The sequence below is a fragment of the Pimephales promelas genome, chromosome 7 (assembly GCF_988280905.1).
Source record: "Pimephales promelas chromosome 7, fPimPro1.hap1.1, whole genome shotgun sequence".
NCBI classification, from domain to species: domain Eukaryota; kingdom Metazoa; phylum Chordata; class Actinopteri; order Cypriniformes; family Leuciscidae; genus Pimephales; species Pimephales promelas.
This window is the reverse complement of record NC_142775.1, coordinates 8151349-8172366: the sequence shown is the minus strand read 5'-3', so window position 1 is coordinate 8172366 and position 21018 is coordinate 8151349. Positions and strand designations below refer to the sequence as shown.

Below are 21018 nucleotides of genomic sequence, written 5' to 3'. Positions count from 1 at the left end.
CTTTAGGCGCCCTTTAGCGTCAGTTAGATGACGCCCTAGGATCGCGTGTACCCTACCCCCACCCCACACCTAAACCTAACCGCGTCCTCTAACTGACGCTTTCCTTTAGCGTCAGTTAGATGACGCCGTAGGATCGCGTCATATAAGTGACGCTAAAGGGCGCCTAAAACGTCAAATATTGAAGCATGGTCAAAGGTGACGCCTTGGGGTGAGAATGTGTTGTGTGCCCACACCCACAGGGCGGACATCTCAGTACTAATTTTCTATCTGCTTATTGCGTTGAAACAGTCAAATACACACACAAAAATGCCGGTCTTGGTGAGTATTTACGTAAACAGTCAGTTATGTTTTAAGCGAACGTAAACAGTTGAGAAAGAAAACACGTGTGTACCAGTATAATGGATCCATGCGTCAGGTCTTAAAGTGACAGCAGCCTAATATACCTGCTGCCAAATTATGAGATAATATTACAAATATGGGTAGCACTTTACAATAAGGTTTCATTTAACAATGAGCAATAATTTTTTACAGTATATTTATTAATCTTTGTTCATGTTAGTTAAAGGGATACTTCACCTCTGGAAAGATGAATGTGTATATAAAATGGGTCATTTATGTAGAAGATATGTGAAATTATTTTTGAATTTGGAGCTTTCTAGACTGAGAAAAAGAAGACAATGTATTCTTGGCTTATGTGGATGAAAGACAACAACTCCCAGAATGCACTTGCTTCGCTGCCCTAGGAGGCCACACCTACCAGTAACAGAGCGCAGTAGTTAAACAACAAGTGTAGGCTACTAATGAGTCTAGTGATGATTTTTTCCCTGAAAATGTGTTTCAAGATCGCCCAAAATGTCTCTGATTCGGCTTTTGCGTTCTACACTCGCCATTCATTATGTTTACTGTGGCGAGCAGGATCAGTGAGGGAGAATGGCGCGAGGCCAGTGGCGTGATTACCGATGAGCGACACCTGTCAGACGCACCGGTATCGTATCTCTCGCAGAGGAGCGGGAATTTTCTTAGCAATGTTAAAACGCACATCAACCGATCACTTGTTTAGCACTCATGTAAACACTACAATCAGATTCACCAATCAGACTGAATGTGCATATAAACAATGAATGGCGACTGCAAAAAGCAAAAGCTGAATCCCGGACATCGACGGCTGGGCATGTCCGGGAAAAAGAGGCTCGTAACCCCTACTATTCATCTTTCTCCACAGAACAAGAGCCTGCTAGCTTAGCTTCCAATAAAAGATGGCCGACGCTATGTGTTCATTCTGTGAGTGAGATCCCACCCTCTATGTGCGGGTTGAGAACATGCGGGACAGCCCCTACTACTGACTGTATAGTCTTTAGCCTCTGGACAAAAAATCCTCAGATGGTGCAAAAATCACCATTTTGCGTCATCTGAGGATTTTTTCCAGACAAAACATACATAAATCTCTCGTCTCAGGGGGATATGAGGGTGGAAAGCATGGTAATTCGAAAATACAACAGGGGTTCTACTATTGCAAAGCTTAATCCTAAGTATTCCCTTTAATAAAAATACAGTTGTTCATTGTTTGTCCATGTTAGTTCACAGTGCATTAACTAATGTTAACAAATACAACTTGATTGATTATAACTATTGGAAATATAATCTCTTATAATTTAAGTGGATATACAGTTACACAGTGTTCTTTGTGCTATAAATCTTAAAAGTTATAATAACAACCACTAGTATTATGTATTATAAACTGTTCTTACAATCATTCATGATAGGAGACAACTAGGGCTGTCAAACGATTAATTTTTTTAATCGCAATTAATCGCAGAAGCTTCATAGTTAACTGCGATTAATCGCGTTTTTTTTTTTGCATGTGTAAAATTCTGTTATTTTGCAAATCAAGACAGTTCTAAGCCCATAATGTAGTATATCTTACCAAAATTTTCTTCGGGAATCAAAAGAACACATACAATTTCCTTTTTGAACATTTTTTATTAAAAAAAAAGTGCAATGTAGACCAACTTCCAAATATTAGGAGGAGATAGCAAACTGACATTGAATCAACGTGGAAATATGACATCGAAACAACGTTGATCTGACATTGTTTTGCTCATCGAATTAACGTTGAACCAACGTCAGACGCGTCATTCTTTTTAAAACTAACGGAAAATCACCTTGAAATCAACGCGTTGTTTCAACGTTATGAAAGCAAACCAATTTTCGATTTTCATTTAGCTTTGAAGAATGCCGCGTCTGACGTTGGTTCAACGTTAATTCGATTAGCAAAATCAACGTTGTTTCAATGTCACGAGAGACGTCGTTTCCACGTTGATTCAATGTCAGTTTGCTGTCTGGGAAAGTAACGCAGTGCTTACTTTGAGAGATGACATTTATCAGGCCACTCTCTTAACCAAAAATAAACAATAACATTATTAGCAAAACAATTCCTAGCAATAACAGCAATCAAGTGATATTTAACACTAGTAGTAAATTCGATCGCTGTGGTTAACTTATTTTCATCCAAGGGTCTGCTGCGACGCCCACACTCAGGAATAGTTCTCTGGCGAGGCTGCGGCTTGCTTGGCCGGGAAGCGTCAAATGAAACACCGGGGTGTTTGGCCTGGAGGTGGTAACTTAGACTTGACGTGCTCCGATGGTAGCTGAACTCCTTGAAACAAATGCTGCATTGTACCTTAGTGTTGTCAACGGAACCGTCTGATTTTTTTTTTTTAGTTAAACAGGCTGTTTAAAAATCCGGTCGTACTTTTTCTATCCATCACTTTTTACCGCTTCACAAACCAAAGGGGCTGACTACGGGCTAGCCAAAGGGACAAAAACGCGTTCCTTGAAATGCGATAAAAAAAAATAACGCGTTATGGATTGTTTTTAACTAATCGCGATTAATGCATTAACGCTGACAGCCCTAGAGACAACATATATTTGGCATTATGTACATTATAATGCCAAAAATATTCCCTGGTTGTGTTTTATAAATACAGGCTTCATAGAAAGTGTTATGCGTAAGTTATATTAACAGTAGGTATCACACTCAATCTAGTGCAATACTATTACAGAATTCTATCAAAATCTAGAACTTTGAGTAAATGCAGCAGACGTACCCTTGTTTCTGTGAGCACTTTGGACATTGTGGATGAGTCTTTGTTCTTCAGGAGGGCATGGGAAATTTGAGAATTATTCTTGTACATATTAAATACAGCACAAGATTTAACCCTACAAAATACTAGAAGCAGAAGGACAACGTGGGAACGAAACTACTACATGTGAGCAGAAACTCTGAACTATGGATCACACATTTACACCACTGGCTGCAGAGATTACAGTGGTGAAAAAAAATGGTTAATAAATCAATCGCAAAGCCATGTGATCTGAATAAACAGGTGAAATCAGAGATTATGCCTGACAGGTACAGCTAGTTACTTAGCAACTGAACTCATTCTGTTAATCTAAGCTCCATAATACAGCACATTGAAAAACATAAGGGGGAGAGGAAAGGAGGCTGTCTGAAGGACGGAAAACACGTGCCTTGTGTCGCAGATGGGAACGCACAACAGCAAACTGCAGACAGAGTGACAACTGCATTAATTACACACATTCATTTCACAAAACCTGTAAAACAGTTCATCGTTCCAGCAAGAACACATAATGTATATACTGCACACCTAAAGAAATGAATAGCACATACTGTATGAACAGAACGTTTAATTCTTCATAATGGCCTGCGGACACGAAGAAAGATAACAATAACTATAGACCATTTCACAAGATGTAAACAACACTGGTCCAGAAGCACTTCCTGTTTCCGTTTTTTAACACTACATAAAAGCTGGGATAAAATACAACCAACAGAACATTTAAAACTGAATCAAAAAGTTAAACAAACATCTTTAAGATGTTTTCTTTACATGTGAAATAAAGAAAACAGTTACAAACTGAAACAGGAAGTGCTTCTGGACCAGTGTTGTTTACATCTTGTGAAATGGTCTATACATCGATAACAAATGGTGATAATGTTCTGTTTAATAAGTTTTATACAGTTAGAATGTCTGCTGTTCTGCTGGGGAATTTTATAATGTTCTCTGAGGTCAACTTATAATGTTAGCAAGATTTTCACATGAAAAGATCAACATTTTGATATTTTCTATCCTGTTTTTGACCCCCCATTTTTCGATGGGAGTGCCACATCCAAGACTTTGAAGTAAACAAGCCGCTGTGATTGGGTTATGAATATTGAATATTAAAATACATTTCAACATCTCTGCCAATATACCTGTGGAATTGTTTTGAAAGCTTGAAAAATGTGAACTAGTGAAATTCAGCCATACATTATTGAGTCTGATCCTGAATCAGAAGACACTGAACCTATACACTCTAGCCTGGTTAAAACCAGACTAAAACCAGACTAGGTTTTCCCAGGCCACCAATACCTCAGTCTGCGACAGTGGTAATCTTTATTTATATTTATTCCTTGTGTTTTTAGCACAGGTATGTCATCTGGAAATCATCTGCTGTGTAAAAACATCTGATAACTTCCCAGATAGCAAACTGACATTGAATCAACGTGGAAATATGACATCGAAACAACGTTGATCTGACATTGTTTTGCTCATCGAATTAACGTTGAACCAACGTCAGACGCGTCATTCTTTCAAAACTAACGGAAAATCAACTTCGCGTTGTTTCAACGTTATGAAAGTAAACCAATTTTCGATTTTCATTTAGCTTTGAAGAATGCCGCGTCTGACGTTGGTTCAACGTTAATTCGATGAGCAAAATCAACGTTGTTTCAATGTCATGAGAGACGTCGTTTCCACGTTGATTCAATGTCAGTTTGCTGTCTGGGTTAGTCTTAGAAAAAGGAGTTTTACATGCATTCTAAATCTTAATCATCTTAAAGTCATCTTCTAAATGTCTATATGACATCTAACAGAAAATGTCCTAGAGACATATTGCAGATAAGCAAACACTCAATTGTATTATCAATTGTATTACATCATATTAGTGTTAAAACAAAGACACTACAAAAAGGTGTTTATCTCGGTACATAGTGAAACATTTCTGCATATTTTATATGCTTGCTAGCCTTTCTTGTGGTAAATAAAGTTGGAAGTACTTGGAGTTAACACAGTTATAGTTGACAAGATAACTTATGGTGTTTTGTGTAAATGAATTATGAATAAATATAATGACCATTGTTCTTATATTCATCGTTCATCATTTTCAGTAAAGTGAGTACTTGTCAAACGATCTGTAACATACAAAGCAATAGCACAAAGTCTTACTGAGACAATGTGGCTGGAAATGTATTAAAAATAATAAATAATAAATTCATTCACGCTTTCTTGATGTTAGGATGTTGTATAAGAAAAGCAATTCAAAGACTGTTTTTTTTCCCACAATTTAGCAACTCAAAACTCTTGTAATCCTCATCTATATCGGTTTGTTGTTGTAGTAATCCTGTGTTTGCATGCGTTTCGTATTTACTACTAAATGACATGCGCGAATCAGTGGGTGGGGCTAAAGAGGCAATGATGTAGAAGTAGGTGTTGTTCTTCTTCTGAACAGATTGTCTTTAACGAAGCCATGCAAGAATAAAAAAAAATCATCTGCTTGATTTACTAATTCGTTCTGTAAATGTATAAATCATGCACATTTTTTTCCTGCATGTCATGTGTGGGTCTCCGTAGTCTTTCATCAGAATATGACATAATAATATGTAACAAAATCCGATAAGTCAATAAGTCATTTTGGCAGCTTGTTTTCATTAAATCTGCTTTTGTACTAAGTTTTGAGCTCTGAAACGTATAGGATATTTTTACAAATATGTCAAAAGATCAAGAAAAATTTAATATCTTTATTCATTAGGGCTGTCAACCTTAGTCGTTTAGTCGACTAATCGGCCGATGCCGTCTTGGTCGACTGACATTCTTATTGGTCGACCAGTTGCTTTTTTTTTTTTACCAATAGAAAGAATTTTTCAATGATTTTCTCCTTGATATTTATTCCTTTATAAGCAGTTATTTATTACTGTATTCTAAACATAATTAGCCTATGTTTTGTCCCCGTCTTAAAAATGCTTTAATTTAGGCTATTTTTGTAAATGCGCCACAGTTTAGCGCACACACATAATACACTCGGGAACCGCACCTGTGGCTGGATGCGCTGCTGCTTCGCGCTCGGTAAGGGTGTATTCAATGCTGTATTCATTCAGTTAGAACGCTGCTTGTTTTGGCTTTAGTCGACAAAATGTCCAGGAAATCTAAATCTTTTGTCTGGCTGCATTTTAAAACAAAGACGACAAGACTGTGGAGGGAGGCGATCACGTTGCTCCATTATAAGCGCGCAAGTCGCGCGCCTACATTTGAAATCGAACTTGAGCGCGCAAAAGACGTGAGCAGCCTTTTAACGGCTATATCATGCTGACTCAATAGATTGTGTTTTCTTAATGTTTTTGTTTTTATTTGTACACTTGACGCATTTGAAAATAGCCTAAATAATGCAACAAAACGAAAATAAACCTATACGCGGTCCTACAGCCTATTATTAGGATTGTTTTTAGGCTAGTTGGGTTTTTTGTGTGTTGTTTTAAAACGCCTTGATCGTCAGGACGAAAGTTAACCCATAGCTTTGAAAGTAAAGAACAATATAAAGCCTGTATAAACGAGAGCTTTTGTTGGGATTTTTCATTATGTGGCAGAGTTATATTTTTTTGCAGCGTGTGGTCAGGTGCGCGATTGTGACTGTTACTATAGACCTAGGACAGAGCTCTTCACTTTTTGCAGTTAAAAAATCACTTAATTTTCAAAGAATTGTATTATTATTATAGTTTTATTTATTTGTGATGTTTTTTTTTTATAAATGCTCAATGACAATTGTTTAAAAAATGTTTAATCAAAACATCAGGTTTTTTTTTTTTTTTTTTTTTTTAGTCGACTAGTCGTTGCGCAGGACAAGACTTTGGTCGACTAAGGATTTCTTTGGTTGACTACAGCCCTATTATTCATGACCCGTTTAAAACTGAAAAAATGGGCCTTAAGGGCACAACCCAAAATGTAGCATGGGTGACCGACACTATGAAAGCATTTCTAGCATTCAAAATGACATTGGAAACCAGTAATGCTGAATCTAAGCCACTGCAGTACAAGACCATTGTCAAATTTGACCAGTATAATATAAAGACTAAATGTGTACCCATATTTATTTTTTAAAACTTGGTCATCCAGGTTAAGTCTTTGGTGTCAGGGTCAGGCTTTGCTTTGTCTTAATCATTGTTGAAGACACATGCATCTACTGTACAGATACTGCACTGAAAATTTGCAAGCTTTTGACATGTGACCCAGAGAAAAAAAAAAAACAACAACAACTGAGCAGAATTCCAGAATTAGAATCGGGAATTCTTTAGCTACTGCATAAGAGTTCGACCTTAATCCAATTCAAATGACAGGGAGCTTAGCATATTGAACCCATTCTGCTCAGGCTCACTGTAAATACGTCTGTCCCGTCATCAGGCTGCTAAATCACAGACAGGGAAGTTCCTATTAATTCTCATATGATGGTGATGTGTCAGTTTTCCCATTCCTCATCAGAATAAAAATATCTAAACCAGTGCTGTGAGTCAGCGGCCAGACAGACAGACACACGTCGATTGTGTTCTGTCGTGGTGCACAGTTTCCTAAGCCATTTAAAGTCTTACAGTCCTCATGACCATACAAAAGAGCCTTTCAGAAATCACATGAAGTCCGTACACACCACATCACAGTCGGACACACCATTTCGCGTTCAGTTTAGAAATATAAGATAATATCAGGGTCTGGATGTTTGTGTCGATTCATGTTCACACCTTAACGTTGAATGTCTGCTGGTTCTGGAGATGCTGTTGCCTGTGACACCTGATGAGAGGCTGTTTCCTCCATGCAGATCTTCAATCGATCGACTCCAGGCTTTAGATTTATCCACCGAGTTATCTGTGCTGTTCTCAGAACTGTCACCATCATACCTGTGAAATATAGAACAACAGATCCTTAGAATAAGAGTAACCCAAAAAGAGAATTCCCATATATCCTTCATACTTCATTTATCTGTGGCCATGGGACTTCTGATCATATGCACACTGCAAAAATGTTAATCCGATTTTTTTTTTTAAATAACAAAATAAATGTACTTAGAGGAGCAGTTCACTTTAACATGAAAATTCCCCCATGATTTACTCACCCTCAAGCCATCCTCATAATTCAGCTTTATAATGGAAGTGCATTGCAACCATCGGTTTGAAGCTCAAAAAAGTGCATCCATCCGTTATAATTTAAAGGGGAAATGAAGCAGTGATTTACAAGATGGATTTCCAATATAATCAACAATTATATAAGAAACATTAAAGCTGCAAGCAGCGATGGGCGGGCCCTCGCACTGTAGCACGTCGGGGTCTGAGGCGGCCGCGTTTCATTTTCTGCAGCTCAGCCAGTGCGGCTGTGCATTTGCCACACTGCTTCGTTAAAGGCCACTTCCTGTTGCCAGCAGGTGGCGCTATGACTGTGGGTGAATGTCGGCATGTAGATTTGATCAGGGCGGGACTCTTGTCAAATGTGTTAAATTTCGTGCAGATCTGGGCATTTACAGCCAAGTTACTACAACTTCCTGTTTCATGGCGAATCATCGACGCCACGGACACGCCCATCGACGAAAACGCGCAGATAGCACAACTTTTCATCATCAATGCCTTTAGAAGGCACAGCAGAAATTTGAAGGCGATCCGACTAAAGCCCTAGGAGGAGTTAGTTAAAGTGCGTAATGAGTAAATCATCCAAAAATGGCGGTAAAATTAGAAATGGCTGACTTCCTGTTGATTTTAGGGCATCGCTCCAAGAGAGTTTTCTCTGCGTCTGGACATGGTAGATGTACCACAGAAATTTCGTACATGTCGGTCAAACATGCGACGGGGGATGCTTCGTTAAATGTCACTTCCTCTTGCCACTAGGTGGCGCTATGAATGTGGGTGAATGTCGGCATGTAGATTTGTTCAGGGCGGGACTCTTGTCAAATGTGTAAAATTTCGTGTAGATCTGGGCATTTACAGCCAAGTTACTACAACTTCCTGTTTCATGGCGAATCATCGACGCCACGGACACGCCCATCGACGAAAACGCGCAGATAGCACAACTTTACATCGTCAATGCCTTTAGAAGGTACAGCAGAAATTTGAAGTTGATCCGACTAAATCCCTAGGAGGAGTTCGTTAAAGTACGGAGTGTGTAAATCGTCCCAAATCGGTCGCCGAATTCAAAATGGCGGACTTCCTGTCGAGTTTAGGGTATGGGTTCTTGAGGCTTTTTTGTGCGTCTGGTCATGGTAGATGTACCACAGAAATTTCGTACATGTCGGTCAAACAAGCGGCGGGGGCTGCTTCGTTAAAGGTCACTTCCTGTTGCCAGCAGGTGGCGCTATGACTGTGGGTGAATGTCGGCATGTAGATTTGTTCAGGGCGTGACTCTTGTCAAATGTGTAAAATTTCGTGCAGATCTGGGCATTTACAGCCAAGTTACTACAACTTCCTGTTTCATGGCGAATCTTCGACGCCACGGACACGCCCATCGACGAAAACGCGCAGATAGCACAACTTTACATCGTCAATGCCTTTAGAAGGCACAGCAGAAATTTGAAGTCGATCCGACTAAATCCCTGGGAGGAGTTCGTTAAAGTACGGAGTCTGTAAATCGTCCAAAAATGGCCGCCAAATTCAAAATGGCGGACCTCCTGTCGAGTTTAGGGTATGGGTTCTTGAGGCTTTTTTGTGCGTCTTGATATGATACACGTCCCCACCAAATTTCGTGCATGTAGGTTGAACGTGGACGAGGGGCTAATTTTTTCCAATTTTCTAGGTGGCGCTAGCGTGCCATTTTGCCCTGCCCATCTGCGAAACCCACAAAATACGAAATTTTTCACCAGTCCTGACATGCGTGCCAAATTTGGTGAGTTTTTGAGCATGTTGCGGCCCCGAAAATGGCACTTACTTTGCAGAAAAAAGAAAAAAAAAAAAAAAAAAAATAATCCTAACAGTTTCAATAGGGTCCTCGCACTGTTAGTGCTCGGGCCCTAATTACAAATGTAAACATTTAGAAGAAAAAAAGAAAAAACTTTGTATCTTTCGCCGCCAGGGCGCCGCCATTGTGCAGTTGACGTCACGGGGCTGGTTGGCTCAAGTTTAAAGGATTAGTTCACTTTTGAAAAAAAACTTTTGCTGATAATTTACTCACCCCCATGTCATCCAAGATGTCCATGTCTTTCTTTCCTCAGTCGAAAAGAAATTTAGGTTTTTGATGAAAACATTTCAGGATTTTTCTCCATATAATGGACTTCAATGGGAAACGGATGGTTCAGGTCCAAAAGATAGTGTTAATAACAGTTTCAGATGCAGCTTCAAATGTCTTTAAACGATATCAGACGATGAATAAGGGTCTTATCATGCGAAACGATCGGTTATTTCAAAGCTTATTCCAAAAATGTAACTTTTCTAAGGACAAATGCTAGCCTTTCTCCATTCTGTGAGGCGCGTTTGCAACGTCACGTAGTACGTAATTACGTTCAAAAGGTCACGGGCGACGTAGCCAGAAGTACAGAGTCAGAGTGTTTACAAGTTGAACGCATAGGTTGAACGTGAAAACTAACTCAAACGCCGTTTACAAAAAAGGAATTAAAAGGTAAAACAACAATGTCGGACGATTTTGATTCTGTACTTCCGGCTACGTCGCCCGTGACCTTTTGAACGTAATTACGTATTACGTGACGTTACAAACGCGCCTCACAGAATAGAGCTAGGCTAGCATTTGTCCTTAGAAAAGTTACATTTTTGGAATAAGCTTTGAAATAACCGATCGTTTCGCATGATAAGACCCTTATTCATCGTCTGGTGTCATTTAAAGACATTTGAAGCTGCATCTGAAACAGTTCTTAACTGTCTTTTGGACCTTGAACCATCCGGTTCCCATTGAAGTCCATTATATGGAGACAAATCCTGGAATGTTTTCATCAAAAACCTAAATTTCTTTTCGACTGAGGAAAGAAAGACATGGACATCTTGGATGACATGGGGGTGAGTAAATTATCAGCAAAAGTTTTTTCAAAAGTGAACTAATCCTTTAACAGGCTCTGAGCATTGAAAATCGCGACATCAAACTGTGTTTACACCAGTGTTTTGACCGCGAACGACTAATGTTAGGTACAGTTATTAGACAAAAAGACGACGTATCATGTTATATGTTGACAAACTGCACATAGAAACATTGTTCGCGATGTCTGCCGTCATATTCCCGTCTCGTCAACACCATAAGTTACGTTGCTATGTAGAACAGCCGGTGGTGGTTTGTGAAGAGCGGGTTTGCAACGCTAACTTACCAGGTGTCAGTGTGGCTGTTGTAGCGTTACTTCGATGCCCTCCGTGTCAGAGTCCATCTGTTGTCAAGAGGTTGATCTTGAGCATGTATTGCGTGGTCAATTCTGCATCACCGGCGCGCACGTTTACCATGCTGTGCCGGGAGTAAGGCGTGTGAAAGCGGCGATGCTTTCCCTGAAGGATGTCAGAGCGGAGACACTTTTTCCTAGTATGTAGGCTGTAGCTAACGTTACTAGCACTACCAGTGCAAAATATGGACGTTTCATTACCCCTTTAACAAATAACGTTACATGCTAACTTAACTTACATGTTGTTGACGAGACGGGAATATCTGACGGCCGACATCGCGAACAATGTTTCTATGTGCAGTTTGTCAACATATAACATGATACGTCGTCTTTTTGTCTAATAATTCGCGGTCAAAACACTGGTGTAAACACAGTTTGATGTCGCGATTTTCAATGCCCAGAGCCTGTTAAACTTGAGCCAACCAACCCCGTGACGTCAACTGCACAATGGCGGCGCCCTGGCGGCGAAAGATACAAAGTTTTTTCTTTTTTTCTTCTAAATGTTTACATTTGTAATGTTTCTTATATAATTGTTGATTATATTGGAAATCCATCTTGTAAATCATGTAAACTTGATTCACTGCTTCATTTCCCCGTTAAGATCATAAGCACTCAACATGGCTACGGGGGGTAAATAAAGGCCTTCTGAAGCAAAGTGATGTTTGTGTAAGAAAAATATTCATATTTAAAACTTTATAAAGTACAATAACTAGCTTCCGGCCAATATATGGATTCGACTTAGGTCTAAGCGCAACTTATGCGAGTAATGTGATGTACTGCTGATATTTACACAACACACTACACTACTTCTGATGTCATAAGTTGCACTTTAGGTGTAAGTAGACTGTGTATGGCCGTTTGACGTGTTAAATATGAATATTTTTTCTTACACAAAGTCTTCACTTTGCTTCAGAAGGCCTTTATTAACCCCCTTGAGCCATGTGGAGCACTTTTATGATGAAAACTGATGGTTCCACCTAGGATGGCTTGAGGGTGAGTAAATCATGGGGTAAGTTTTCTATTCCTTTAAGAAAGAGTATGTGCTGCATTAATACTTAGTTTCAGAAAATATACTAGAAACATGAAATGTATATATTAAAAATACTTGCGTTAATAGACGTTAATGGCTCATTTTTAACGTGAGAAACAAATCTAATTTAACATCAGTGGACATTGTTGTGTTGTGTGTTTACATGTGCATACATTTTAGCATGAAAACATTCAGAAAATCTATGCATTTATGTATGTATTTAATTGTATTATTGTTATTTGAAATAAATAAATACAGTCATTTATTAAGGATGCATTCAATTTATTGAAATTATTTAAATATTTCTTACAATGTTACAAATAAAAATCTATAAACGTTATTTTCGTTCTTTTGAACATTCTACTCATCAAATAATGTATCACAAATGTATCATGGTTTCAACGAAAAATATAAGCTCAACTGTTTTTAACATTGATATAAAATAGCAATTTTTGAGCAGCAAATACGCATACAATAGCCGCGTTTCCACGCCGAGCTGTGCTAGTGTGTGCCACTGTCACTTCCGGGGCTTGATCGGGGCTCACTCGGGGCCAACGGCCAGGATTTCTGGAACGTCGAATACCTTGGGCCAGAGGGGGCAGCTCGGGCTAGAGGTGTGCTCAAGGTAAAAGGCGGAGTTCTGTGTTATGGAACGTTATGATCTGAAGCAAGATGCACATTTCACTTTTTTATATCGCGCAAAAAACAAAACAAAATCGCTGCTCGAAATGGAGAATTGCCTGTACTGGTCTGTTGAAAATACCACAGCTCTTCTGAGCATTTGGGCAGAAGAAAGGGTACGACGTCAATTTGACGGTGTGTGAAGAAACGAGGATACGTTGAATACGAGAATACATTGATGCTGAACTTTCTAAGCTAAACATTCAAGCGAGCAACGCTTCATGTTCAGGAAAAAATAAAAAAGTTGCGGGCGCAGTATTGTACAAGGCAATTAAAACGCACAATGGATAAAGCAGAGTTCATAGAAGGATTTTTCCATGGTTCGACTTGATGGACGGTGTGCTCGGTCACCGTCCCTCTGTTAGTGGCAACTCGCGAGACAATCGGGACACTATTGCAGCCATGGCCGGTGAGTTAATATACATGCTATCTTCCTAACTTAAAAAATAAATCAATACATAATACCCGCTAAAATGGGTTGGGTTGCATGACGTTTGATCCAGAAAGGCGTGTTAGGGGCGGGGGTACTGGCCCGGCAGTGGAAACGCAAGCCCGGTGCTTGAAGCCCGAGGCCACTAGCTCAGCTCGGCTCGCTGTTAGCTCTGGCCAAGCCCTAGCCCGGCAGTGGAAACGCGGCTAATGACTTCTGAATGATCATATGACAGTGAAGAATAATGATGCTGTAAATTCAGCTTTGTCATTACAGGAATAATTTAGCATTTTAAAATATATAAAAATAGAAACAGTTATTTTAAATGGTAAAATATTGCAATATAACTGTTTTTACTGTATTTTTTTTCATCATATTAATGTAGTCTTGGTGAGCACAAGACTGTTTCTAGAGTCTTGTATTGATAAAAGTGTTTTTTTTTCCCCAAAACATTAAAACAAAATTCCTTATCAGGTTGTAAAGAGCTATTTGTTTGTAAATGGGATCTTGTGACTTGATCTGATCTTAGTGAACAGGCTGCACACTCTCTAACACACACACACACACGCCGGCCCTCTCAGAGCAGCAGTAAGGCATGCAGTCAGACACAGAAGCGGACTGAGTGAAAGGAGCCATTGTGCTCATTGTGTTCATGTTCGGTACAATCACGGGTGACTTACGTGACAGCATACTGTGCAAACGAAAGATACCCCACCAACACATCCAAACCCTTATTCTCCTCATTCAGGAACTCCCGCACCCACCTAAACAGAGAGTGAGAGAGAGAAGAGAGAGACACCATTACAAAAAAAAAAAATACAGTTGTAGTAGCCTACTATAGTGATGTGGCGATATCTTTGATTTCCAAAAGTTGGAACAGCAACTTATTCTTTATTAATAATATTATATTACTGTTTTTCATCATACAGTACCATCATATCAATAATCATGCATTAATTAAACTAGACAATCCAAGAGACTCTATAGAGCAGTGTGTTCAAAAATTGCATTTAGATGCAGAGACAGACGTCATGAAATATGTATCATGGAACGGCGTCTCAGTATCTTAAAAATACAGCGTCGACTCAGTTCAGAGATTGAAAGCAAAGGTTTCATGTAGCTGGATTTCTCCCTCAGAGCTACAGCAATGAGAGATACTTCAAAGACAAGCAGAGACATCCCACACATACACACCGACAAAGACCACAAGGATCCCAGAAATAATCAAAAGCTGGTTTTCACCTCCTTTTTTTTTTTTTTGCCAGTAAAAAGTAGGCCAGAACCTGAAAACCTTTCATTTGTGATAATAGAATTCTGAATTAAAAAGTACTTATGTCTCTATTTCTTTTCATTTTCTAATAAGCAGTTTGACTCATACCGTAAGAGTTCATGTAGTTATCTGTAAGTTAGGAGCAGTATGAGGCAACTATGGAATTTGAAACTAGCTCACATGATCATATTGTGAAAGTGCCTCTATTGTGCTTTTTTTTTTTTTTTTTTTTTTTAGATATTACCTTACATGTAGTGTGTTATAGTGGTAGCTGTTTGTGAATGTAAAACGTCTGCAAAGTTTCAAAGATCAAAGTCCACAATAAATAGAGTTATTGTTAATCAGTTGTTGTTTCCCCCCCCAAAATAAAGAACCAAATCTGAACTGCCTAAAACTAGTTGTCACTCGTCAGTAATTCCAGTCTTTCTTGCTGGACAAACATGCAACAAATTTCCATAATTCCAACCTATCTTCCAAATATCCAGTCTTCATTGTGGACGTTAATGTGAGATTCACAGGTTTATCTCCCCCAAAAGGGTAAACAAATGGAAAGAAAAAAGACACAAGACAGGGGTACATAACTTATCAGAAAAGATTACGTATCAAACGAACAGATTAAAAGACTTACATATTTCAATTTTTTTTAACATTTTCTTGGTACACGAGTTAGAGATAATCCCAAAGCAATGTACTTGCAAGCGTTTCTAGCGACGTGCACAGTGACGTAACGACGTCGTTTCCTGGGCGCTCTAGTCAGTGGAAAAACAAACAGGTTCTGAGCAGGTTCGCAAGTTGAACCAACTCCGAACCAACTTTGAACCAGCGCCAGTTCCGAACCAGTTCTTTTTTCGGTGGAAAAGGGGTATCAGATCCATCAGTCTCTTTGAGTTTGGGGGCGTGGCTACAGAATTTCAAGTCAAAATTTCCTACATAAATGCAAAGGTGTCTTTTCCATGTTACGGTCTGAAGACATTCAAAGATTAAACAGGTCATGAACATGGCCATTGTGATGCAACGCTCTAAAATGGATGCTTCAATATCATACAGCGGTGGTTTTCAACTCTGCCCTGCTGAAAAATTCCACATAAACCAGCATGAATTCAATTCTGGTCCAGGCTGGTTTATGCTGGTCTACCAGCATTGCCACGCTGTTCTCAAGGGAAATGGAGTTGGTAAAGCTGGTTCACCAGCATGGTTTTGCGGGGTTGAGTTTGAGTATGCAAGCAATATTTTGGGGACAACATTTTTTTTTTTTGCTTACATGTTATTTTTTTTACACATGTAATGAAAAACAATATAATATTAAAACATGATTTATTGTAATATATAATAACTTTGTAATTTCTTTTGCTACCTCTTTTAAAAGTAGAACTAAACATTTTAGTAGTTTTAAACATGATTATGTTAATCATGGTCATCTGGAGTTTAGAATAACAAAGAACACATTTAAACTAGTACAAAGTTTCAAAGGATAAACGTATTTGTCTCCTGTTTCAAAGGATCCGTACACAAAGAAAGAAAAACAAAAAAACATTAGCAGTTTCGTTATGGTCTGGTAATAGTTTGGTCTTAGTTTGGTCAATAACGGGTTATACGAAGAGCTCTTTCTTACAGTTAATAACTACTTGATAATTACATTTCAAAACTGAAAGTTGCTTTTTTTAAAGACTTTCCTGCTCATTTAGGAACTCCGATGAGTCACACACACACACAACAACAACAGACAAACATAGAGTAAAGGTAAGGAAGTCAACGCATGATCTACTATTTCCGGTGGATTTTCGAAGTGTGGTCCGTGCGCACTATAAAAGCTAATATTGCCCACAATCCATTGCATTTTGGAGGAGGGACTACAAACACGAGTAAAAAGTGTTAAAAATTGAGACTCAGCATGAGAGTCCATGAAAGTGAAACTAAAGATGAATGAGTCCAGATAACTGTGACAGAATGCATGCACTTTCAACAATTGCCGAACAAATTAATTTAACCAATGAATGTCCAATCAAGGACCAAGTGCCGCTAAAGAGAACACTAATCACCATAATGGTGACTTCAAACAGACGTCAAGCACTTGTGTGCATGTACAACGCATTCTCATCCTTTAACGTCATATAGAACGCTAGTGACAAAACGGCGCTATACTACGCACATGGCACCCGTTATCGTTAACATAACACGTGCTGTGAGGGCTAAGTTTAGGTGTGGGGTAGGGTGTACGTGTCATATTCACGCTAAAGGATTTATAACGTCTTGGGTTCGCGTGTTATATTAACGATAAAGGGAGCCATGTGCGTAGTATAGCGCCGTTTTTGCATATAGCGTTCTATATGACGTTAAAGGATGAGAACGGGCTGGCATGTACCATATAAAACAAATTAAGCCAAACTGGTTTGTAATAGTTAACGGCAATGCTTTTTGTGGAGTTGTTTAAGCGTCCTCTAGTGAGATATTATTGTTTTTTTCTGAGGCTGTGAGTCGTTGTAGTTGTGTTTCTGCTTGTCTCTTATATTTTTCAGTTCTTGTTGTTTTTCAGTCTTATCTTCAGTGATTCTGCTTGTTAACCACAGGTGTCCTCACTAATGGTCAATCCTCACTTGAAAAGTAAATATACTTTATTTCATTAACTGCAACATTGCTTCCGCGTTCATTTTACTCTTCATAGATTGGGACCAGGCATCAGAACCAGGGTTGAGAACTACTGCCATACAGCATCACCATGCACCAGTTCAGAAAGACAAATGTACCAATGCTATAATGTTTACTTTGATGTGTCCATTGTAGAAACCTCAATTTTAAAGCCAAAAAATATATATTAAAAAAATCCTCCTATTGCAGATATATTTGATGGGTTTATTACTGTCGTTCGCTCTGGTTTTAGACTAGTTAGTTGCTCACTTATGACACGTAGCAACACATCTAAAAGTATCCCTAATATGTTGACATTTTATTGAAAGTATCCTATTTTTAACTTTTAAGACACGCCTTCACAAGCACCCATGTTTGCGAATAAGTTACGCTCAAAATGCTGTTTGTAAGGTTGTTTGAAATATGCTTAATTTTCGTACTTCCGATAGGTGCCATTAGTATCGCAACAACGGTTCTTTCACCTATTTATTACATAATTCTGGGAAAGCTTCATTCAATGGCACGACAAGGCAAATATTGCACAATATTGTTATTTTTTGTTAATAGAACCGGCTGTACGCTATCCCTTAAAATATAACTTTAACGTATTATACAGTACAAAAGGTGGAAACATTGTAAAATGAGGAACAGATGTGAATCTCTTGTGGTAGCGTTCTGTTACAAGACAGTGTTGTGGTAGCATTCTGTCTGTCGAACCCTCTGTGATTAGATAATACTGCCTTATCTAGATTAGCTAGATCATTTATGTAATCTAGTTTAGTAGCATATGGTAGCTAAATCTCTGTACAGTATGTCTATCTGCTCTGGGAGTATGTTTGTCTGGTCTGGACTGCCCTTGAAATAATGAAACCACAATAACAGTCATTTAGGGAATGACAAGGAAAGAGTGTGTGTTGTTTGCTACTGGAATATCAAATCTTCCCATTTTCCTGTTGTGACATTTTCCTGACCTCGCTGACTTCCGTCAGCCTTTCCACTTCCTGTAAATTCTAGTTCCCAGCATGCAACTGGGTGTGTGATTTTCATAACTCACAAAATCTCAGAAGGTACTGAGATTGGGTACTGTTTGAAAGCAAGTGCCTTTGGTAGAAATCACTCAAGGGGGAGCAAATGTAAATATTTAAATGTAAAACTAATATTATTATTCAGTATTTAGTTAAATACATCTTTGCATTTTTAACTAGATATTTTTTACACAGCTCATTGTATGGTAGGACAGGGGTGTTCAACCCTATTGCTATCTTTTTCATCTACTTCAGTTCAGTTCTCACGCATGCGTCGTGGAAATCTAAGGAAGTCTCGTGGGTTTCGGGAAACATAACATTAGCGATGCATCGTACTATGGTAGTGAATTAGAAAACTACGTTGTTGTACGGGAAACACACCCCAGGGTAGTAAAAGTTTAGCTGGCTAAAGATGAGCTGAGCTGATTATTATACTTTCTACTCCACTACATTTCTACAACTTCTGTTACATTTTCGTTACATTTTCTGATCAGTTTTTCCCCGGCCAAAACGTAATCTGACAGTCCGTTCGTTGCACGTTTGTCTCACCAGTGACGTTTGGTTGCCATAGATACAGTATATCAACCCGGTCACACTAAATGCGTCTCACACGCAGTGTGTTTATCATGCAACTCATACGCGAAAATTTGTTTTTACGTGCATAGGAAACACACCGTGTGTAATATATACGTTTGGTTTGGTTAGGATTATGGCAAGCCAAGAGGTTCAGAATTACACCATAAATGAATCGCGTTTACTGCCAAACATAGTTATTAACATATAGTATGGATAAGCATGATATTTTCCATCATTATTGAACATCATTATAGGAGTAGGCTATTAGGTTGAATGAGTTAGAATTAAATGTTATATTAATCATTAGAAAATAGACATTAAGATAATAAATTGTTATGCAAGTACTTTTACTTTTAATACTTAAAGTACATTTAAAATAAAGTACTTTTTACTTTTTACTTAAGTATGGTTGTCATTGTGGTACTTCTACTTTTACTAAAGTAAATATTTATCTGGGTATTTGTACTTTTACTTAAGTGCTGAGATTCAGTACTTCCTCCACGACTGCTTGAACCAGTCTGGCCATTCTCCTCTGACCTCTGTTATCAACAAGGTATTTTCACCCACAGAACTGCCAATCACTGGATATTTTCTGTTTTTCAGACCATTCTCTGTAAACCCTAAAGATGGTGTGTGAAAATCCCAGTAGATCAGCAGTTTCTGAAATACTCTGATAGACCAGCCCGTCTGGCGCCAACAACCATGCCACGTTCGAAGTCAATTCCCCATTCTGATGCTCAGTTTGAAATTGTATGCACAATAGGTATGTTTGACTTACTGGCGCTGTTGAGACTGATCAGTGTATAACATCAAAGTATTAGAAAGCAGACGGTTGTGTATGCTTTCTGAATCGCTCTCGCTGTATTTAGATGTCTTACACCAGATGTGTTTAATCCTGCTCCTGGAGGGCCCTGTCCTGCAGAGTTAAACACACCTGAACCAGCAAATCAAGGTCTTACTAGACATTCTCAAAACTTTCAGGCAGGTGTGTTAGAGGATTAATTCACTTTAGAATAACATTTTCCTGCTAATTTACTCACCCCATATCATCCAAGAAGTTCATGTCTTTCTTTCTTTATTTGAAAAGAAATTAAGGTATTTGAGGAAAACATTCCAGAATTTTTCTCCATATAGTGGACTTCAATGGGGTCCCGTGGATTAAAGGTACAAACTGCAGGTTCAATGCAGTTTCTACATTATCCCAGCCGAGGAATAAGGGTCTTATCCGGTGAAACAATCTGTCATTTTCTAATATATAATTTTTTTAATATATATATATATATATATATACTTTTTAACCACAAATGCACATCTTGCACTGCGATGCACCATGCAGTATGCAATCACATTGAAAAGTCACGCGTATTCAGGTTCAAAAAGGTAGGGTAGGGCAAAAAACTCCATCTCTTTTTCTCCTTCAACTTCAAAATCGCCAGACATCGTTGTTTTACTTTTTTGGGGGGGAAATGGCGTTTGACTTAGTCTTTGCACATTCATTTTGTAATCACTAGATCAGTACATCCGCCAACATCACGTGTGACCATTCACCGTGATTATGTAATGCATGGCACATCCCAGTGCAAGACAAGCTTTTGTGGTTAAAAAGTGTATAAATGTTTATTCTTTTTAGAAAATTACAGATTGTTTCACTAGATAAGAGTATTATTTCTCGACTGGGTTCGTGTAGAGCCTTTTGAAACTGCAATTTGGACCCCATTGTACCCTGGTTGTACCCCACTGAAGTCCACTATATGTAAAAATCCTGGAATGTTTTTCTCAAAAACCTTAATTTGTTTCCAACTGAAGAAAGAAAGACGTGAGCATCTTGGATGATGTGGGTGTGAGTAAATTATCAGGAAATTTTCCTTCTGAAGTGAACTAATCATTTAAGGCACATTGGAGTAAAACAATGGCCAGTAAA

At 38.6% G+C, this 21018-nt stretch overlaps 1 protein-coding gene across 4 annotated transcripts in view; it reads right to left on the bottom strand.

Moving 5' to 3' along the window:
* Nucleotides 1-21018, bottom strand: part of fmnl2a (formin like 2a) — a 146480-nt gene that overhangs the window by 50709 nt on the left and 74753 nt on the right. For all 4 annotated transcript variants that reach the window (XM_089133020.1, XM_089133019.1, XM_089133021.1 and 1 more), the window contains exons 5-6: nucleotides 14282-14365; nucleotides 7847-8002 (exon numbers count right to left, since the gene is read on the bottom strand). In XM_089133020.1, coding sequence (XP_088989146.1) covers nucleotides 7847-8002; nucleotides 14282-14365 — 240 coding nt within the window. The remainder of the gene's footprint in view (nucleotides 1-7846; nucleotides 8003-14281; nucleotides 14366-21018) is intronic.